This window comes from Cibotium barometz, chromosome 41 (genome assembly GCF_041138505.1).
Source record: "Cibotium barometz isolate CiBa-2024 chromosome 41, ASM4113850v1, whole genome shotgun sequence".
Classification (NCBI taxonomy): domain Eukaryota; kingdom Viridiplantae; phylum Streptophyta; class Polypodiopsida; order Cyatheales; family Cibotiaceae; genus Cibotium; species Cibotium barometz.
This window is the reverse complement of record NC_141086.1, coordinates 16,491,273-16,497,906: the sequence shown is the minus strand read 5'-3', so window position 1 is coordinate 16,497,906 and position 6,634 is coordinate 16,491,273. Positions and strand designations below refer to the sequence as shown.

The window sequence follows — 6,634 nt, the reverse complement described above, 5'->3', positions numbered from 1 at the left end:
TAGAGAAGAGGTGTGTATTTGTATAGGCCATGAGAAACTCCCTTTTTGTAAATTTGGTAAATATGAACATACTTCCTTGTTGGTCTAACTTTAAGATTTTGTTCAATCCATCTTTTTACATGTTAGAAGGAGACTCACACATCAAAGCACTCATGCATGCACACTTGTGTATAAACTCACGATCAGGTTCCATATCCTACAAAAAAGCAAGATGGAGGCACTCCACAAAGCTCAACTAGGACCATTTAAGGGTGAAGACATAATGTAAACTCTCCACCCTGATTTGTTCGAAACTTCTTCCCAACTTCTTTTGAATGTCATTCTCAACCATCTTATGCCATAATTTAAACTTTCTCAGCATCTTCCTTATACCAAAGAAAAGGGGGGGGGAGAAAAGCTACATTAATTGTAACATGACTAAAAAACAAGGATAATTTTTTTGAGGTAGAACATAGTACATAGGTCTAGTTTACATTAACAAAATTTCCACTCACAAAATTTGAACAAGATCTTACATAAGAAAAAGTTTCATTGTCGCTTAAAAAGTAAAGTGAGTGTGATGTGCATGTTAGATGTTGACATAAATCTTGTCAGAAAAATACTTCAACTTGGAAATGTTGGCTCTAGTGAGTCATGGGGTTGAAACTTGATGCATCATCGAGTTTCAACACATGCATATAATAAGCAAGTAAACCCTTTTGCAAGAGAAACTAGGCATGTTAAGACTCCAGCTAAAAAATCATTAAATGTATAGGAAGGAAAACTTAGCGTATCATATTGTAGTTCAACATTGCCTATGAAGATGCTTATAGAAGCTTGAATAGTGTAAATGATGATACTTGGAGAAAATAATAGAATGGACTGAATGTACTAGAGAATGTATAAACAAAACTTAAAAGTTGTCATGCACCCAAAAAAAGGTGCACTTACAATGTTAAATGTGCCAAATAAAGCAAATCTTGCATTTTGATTTACATTAGCATGAATATGGTTGTACCTTTCTAGGCACTATCCTATGAGTGATGTGGATTGTTGAGTCCCAAAGTGTTGAGATTAGCCTCTCTTGCTGGAGTAGAAAGAGAAATTTTTGGAGGGAGAATTTAAGAAGCCCTTTGGAGACCTCCCTAGCCCCCTAATGATTTGCTTGCTTTCTTGTTCATGTTCATGTGTCCACATTCTTTATAAAGCTATGTCCCAAAGTACTTTTCCCATACTCTAGACTTTCAAGCTGAGAAGAAGTTCTTAGACCACTTATCTCTAGTCAAAGTAGACATATTGCAAAATTCAAACATTTGTTAATTGACCTCTGAGTATCAACCATATAACCTTGAAAAGTTGACACAGGATTTGATGGATCAAACATATTTAGCTGTGATGCCCACACTTCCTTTGCATATCTACCAACTTTCCAACACCTGTTAACCCAAGAGATGGCTAGAAATAGTATAGATTTGGAACTTTTACCTCAAGTTTCTGATACAAATTTGTATTGATTTATCAACTGTGTGCCCTAAATTTCTTTAACATTAGACATGTTCAAAGGTTATTGTTGTTGCTAAATGTGAAAGGTGAAATGTGGTGAAGATGAAGTTATGTCCTCCAAATAGTTATCTGACTGTGCACCATGGTGTACTCCACCACTGAGACCTACCTCATTCTACTTTCAACCTTCTCAGCCCACACTATATTTGGTTGGCAGGTTGAAAGCTTGGCCTTATCAAGATACAAGCTTGATGGCGTGACTGCTTCAATTCAAGTAAATACACCAGTTCACCACTTGGCTTATTTCTGGTGGAGCTAATGTTCAATTAACAGCACTTGTTCCTGTGTTGCATCCTGCGCCTCCATAAGTGCCTCAGCATAGCCACCCATATCATGGGCATAGGACCAGGAAGATGGCTCTGGATTGACCAATGTGTGTTGAGTTGAGACAGCATTAAAAAGCACTACACCTGGCTATGAGCAGCCAAAAAGCACCCCATAACTACCCTGATCTTCCTCCTCAAAGTACTGCCCTGGGCATGTATAGTTTTCTTCAGGAAGCAGCTCCTCTTTGTTAATCATTATGCTCAGAATCATTTCTGCATCCTCTTCCCTTCCGACAGCTGCATAAATGTTTGCTAACATCACATATGGGACATGGTCTTTTGGATCTATTTCAATTATATGCTTTGCCGAACTTTCTCCCCGCTCCACATCAAGCAAGTTTCTGCAGGTCGTAAGCAATGTCATCCATGACAAAGCAGTTGGCTGGAATGGCATCATGTCGATCATGCTTTCTGCCTCATGTGACTGCCCGGCTCTTGCAAGCAAGTCCACGATGCAATCATAATGCTCCAAAGCCAGTGTAACACCTAAGTCATCAACATGCATGTAAAGCAAACATCCAAAAGCCTCATCTACCAGACCACTATGACTACATGCAGAAAGGTAGGTTACAAAGGTAACCTTGTCTGGAGCCACCCCCTTCTGCTGCATTTGCTCTAAGAGACAAAGGGCCTCCTTACCAAGCCCATGCTGGGCATGGGTAGCAATCATGACATTCCATGTTGCTAAGTTACGAACAGGCAATCTGTCAAACACATCCCAAGCAGCACCCAAGCAACCACATTTGCCATACATGTTGACAAGCGCATTTGCAATAGCTAATTCAGACTCAAATGCACATTGTTTCAAAAGGACATGCATAATCTTGCCCTCATTAAGAGCTGCTTGGCTGGTACATGCACCTATTGTATTCAGAAATGTCACCATGTCTGGGATTGCTCCTTGCTGCAGCATTTGGTCGAACAGTTGAAGGGCTTCTTTGTCATGCCCTTGCAGAGAATGTGCTGAAATCATGGCAGTCCATGAGACAACATTGGGCTCGGGTATTAGGTCGAATGTATTGTGTGCATCTACCAAGCTACCAGTTTTACCATGCATGTTGACCAGGGTAGTTGCTACCATAACATCTGAACCAAAGCCGCTAAGGAGAACTCGCGTATGAAACCACCTGGTGTCAAGTAGGTCAGCTTGAGTAGTAAAAGCATCAAGTACACAAATGAAGGTGACCTTGTTGGGTATCATTCCAGCCTGCTGCATTTGATCAAAAAGTCGCAATGCCTCCTTGCCATGCCCATTTTGGGCATAGGCAGAAATTATGGCATTCCAAGAGACTACATCCCTATCAGGCATATTGTCAAAAACCTTTTGGGCATCCTCCAAACTTTGACACCTGCCATACATGCTGACTAGGGCGTTTCCAACAATAATTTCTCCCTCATAACCACTACGTTTGATGCAAGTATGCATCTGTTTGCCTTCAGCAAGGGCTGCTTGACTACCACATACATCAAGCATGCTGATGTAGCTAATCTTGTCCACAATTGCACCTTCATGCTGCATTCTGGCTAGAAGTTTGAGGGCCTCCTTGAGACATCCATGCTGAGCATAGGCCGCAATCATTGCATTCGATGCAACCACATTCACAATGGACAAAACATTAAATAACCTTTGAGCATCTTCCAAGCTGCTGCATTGGCTGTACATACGGACAAGCGCATTAGAGACAACGAATTCTGATTCAAAACCAGTCTGTATAATGTAAACATGCATTCGTTTGCCTTGGCAGAGGGATACCTGGCTAGCACATGCTGAAAGCATGCATGCAAAGGTTGCTCTGGATGGCAGTACTCCTTCCATTTGCATTTGGTCAAAAAGTTGCAATGCCTCTTTGCCATGTCTATGTTGTTTGTACCCTGATATCAAGGCATTCCATGTGATGGTATCACGTCTTGGCATCCCATCAAACAGTTGCCGTGCATGGTTCGGGTCCCCGCACTTGCCATACAGATTGACAAGAGCTGTCACCACCACAACCTGGGTTTCATATCCGCTGCCAATAATGAGGGCATTCATCCGTTTTCCCTCTGCAAGGGAAGTCAAGCTAGTACATACAGAAATAACGCTGATGTAGGTGATCTTATCAGCAAGCATACCTTCTTGCAGCATCTGATCAAAGAGATGCATGGCAGCTACACTCCGCCCATGCCGCGAGTATAATCCTATCATGTAATTCCAGGCACAAACAGTACGGGAAGGCATCTCTGCAAACCAGGCAGTGGCATCTTCAAATGCTCCACACTTGCCGTACATCTCCAGGATGAGGAACCCTAAAAACATGTGTGCTCCATGTCCATGTCTCAAGATGTGGTGATGCACATTCCTACCATCCGATAGAGCGTTTGAAGACCCACATACCTGCAGAAGGGAGGCATATGTGTCAACATCTATGTGGGCGGTGGTGTCCAGCCCATCCATTGTTTTCTGCAATGGTGTGCTATGCTCGCATAAACCCATTGAAACTTTGAGGGGTTCCTGCTCCGTCGACACTATCAGCTTAGGCCTCCAGGAAGAAAACTCCAGCCTTCTGCAAATCATTTTCAGCCAGATTTAGCAAGCCCGCCCATAGTCATCGCAGCAGAAAGCTCATGCATCATGGCATGGCAGGGCATGCCTCAGGCGGCCTAGGGCTCTAGATGGCATGCCATGGCACTAGACTACATGGAGAAGGCTTGGCTTCAAAGGCTTAATGGAAGCAAAATTTGAAGGCTCAAGTTTATAGCTTATGGAAAGGGCTTGAGGCTTGATTGTTCCTTCACATTTTTAGTGTTTATTAAGGGGCATGGCTTGAACAAGCTTAACCTCTTTACATGGGGGCACATTTGCTTCCCTTTAAACATACTAGTGTGCAACACGTGCTTCGCACGTCTTTTGAGACTTACAAATTCAAATTCTACCCAAACCTCCTCAAACCTCCTCCTCCCCTTCCCAAACCTTCAAATTCTTGTCACATGGCAGCTTTGTGAAACTCTTCCTTAAGATAATATAGAGATATAGAGAAGAGAAGAGAAGAGAAGAGATGATGATATGATATGAGGCTTAAACATTCCATTGGACACTCACAAAAGCCACATCATAAATATTTGGACATTCGGTATGCCTTGGGAGGAGTGTAAGAATAGCTTGAACTGAAAATAACATGAAGGCATATATAAGGTGCTAGGGTAAGAATGAGTTAAAACAATACATATAAAAGAAGGTCAATGCCCTTTACCTACAACCATTCAAAGGATGGATAATTTGCCCCTCCATTGACACCCTATAAGGATGAGTGTTCTCTAGTTTGCAAAGGGCTTTGATTAAGTGTTGACCTCTTGATAATAAACATATATTTTGAATCAAAAGCCTCTTCACTCAGCCCTTTTCCTATACCAAATGAGAAAAGATGAGCTTGTGTAAAATAATGATCTAAGAAGGGAAAAGATGCGTAGCTTACTTTGATGTGTTTATATTAGTGGCAGTTGTCAATGCTCTAATCTCATCATGTACTCTAATGGGCTCATGTAAGTAAGGCCCCCACTATGAGCAGTAGCCATGGGCATAGCTTGGACACTTGGTATAAACATTGGAGTGTTGTCTATTAAGGCCATATGTTTAATAAACAACTTGGAAAGGCTTGGTACATAGTACAAACATTAGATGGTGGTGTATTAAGACCATATGGTTAATAGACAACTTGGAAAAGCTTGTCACATTGCTCAATAGGCCGCATGCCTATGTGGGTCGATATCACCATATCGACCCGCATGCCTATGTGGGTCGATATCACCATATCCAGCCAACTTGGAAAGGCTTAAGCCGCATGCCTATGTGGGTCGATATCACTTTGGATACTAAGGGGGCCTCACTTGTTTCAAAAACTCATAACTTAGACCAATTATCACAACAGACTAGCCAAAAATTCACTTCCTTAATGCTTCTTAAGCACAGCCCAAGGCTTGATTACTAGTTGTACCACCTACTCTAGCACTAATCTAGAAAAACAACTTCATTGCCATATCAACCAACGGGTTTGCCTCCTGGGCAATTTTCTTGTAGCTTCTTTGTGCCACCAATTCCTTGGCCAATTTCTCCCATCAAGCTCTCATTAGCATGTGACTCCTCCGTAATGTCGCCTCCTCCATTCTAACATCATGGTGTCTCCCACTTGTAATCCTCTATATGCTCTTGTGAGGCTCCCTTGAGATCTTTAGCCGTAATTTCTTGTTAAGGCCCAACCATAGATTAGGCTCCCATTGTTGTAGGTATTGTTGTAGGTAGTATAAATCCTCCATGGTAATGATTGCTTCCCCATTGTGCTTCCTAAGGCCAATGCACTTGTAATCCTCTATGTGCTCTTGTGAGGCTCGCTTGAGATCCATAATTTCTTGTTAAAGCCCAACCATAGCTATTCCTCCATAAGGCTCACATTGTTGTAATCCTCCATGGTAATGATTGCTTCCCCATTATGTTGCTTAAGACCAATGCACTAAAAATCCAATATTGCTTAAGGGAATCTAGTTCTCAAATTTAATCTCTCCATACTAGCCCTAGGTATTCCAAATTTAGACCCTCAAACACTTCAATGGGGTGCTCACATGGAAAATTGACCCATATGTCTTGGCTCAAGAGATTAATAACCATCTAGAGATGTTCCTTGGCCGATGTGCTTCTATGAAGGTGTTGAATTGACCTCTTTTTTCCACATTTTGGCTTTTTGGCCTTGCAAAAACATTTTGGGTGACTTGTGTTGTATTCGTTTCCAATGGTA

General features: G+C 41.8%; 1 protein-coding gene across 2 annotated transcripts; it reads right to left on the bottom strand.

Annotated features, from left to right (window-relative positions):
• Positions 1–1,458: 1,458 nt before the first annotated feature.
• On the bottom strand, positions 1,459–4,637 carry LOC147614716 (pentatricopeptide repeat-containing protein At3g63370, chloroplastic-like). 2 transcript variants are annotated; one of them, XM_086780051.1, is made up of 2 exons: positions 3,622–3,854; positions 1,459–3,523 (listed from the first exon to the last, which is right to left on the bottom strand). In XM_086780051.1, the coding sequence occupies exons 1-2, from the start codon at positions 3,720–3,722 to the stop codon at positions 1,957–1,959; spliced, it is 1,668 nt and encodes a 555-aa protein (XP_086636177.1). In that variant the 5' UTR covers positions 3,723–3,854; the 3' UTR covers positions 1,459–1,956. The 2 variants fall into 2 exon arrangements, with proteins under 2 accessions (XP_086636177.1, XP_086636176.1); XM_086780050.1 differs by having other exon boundaries at positions 1,459–4,637.
• Positions 4,638–6,634: the final 1,997 nt, after the last annotated feature.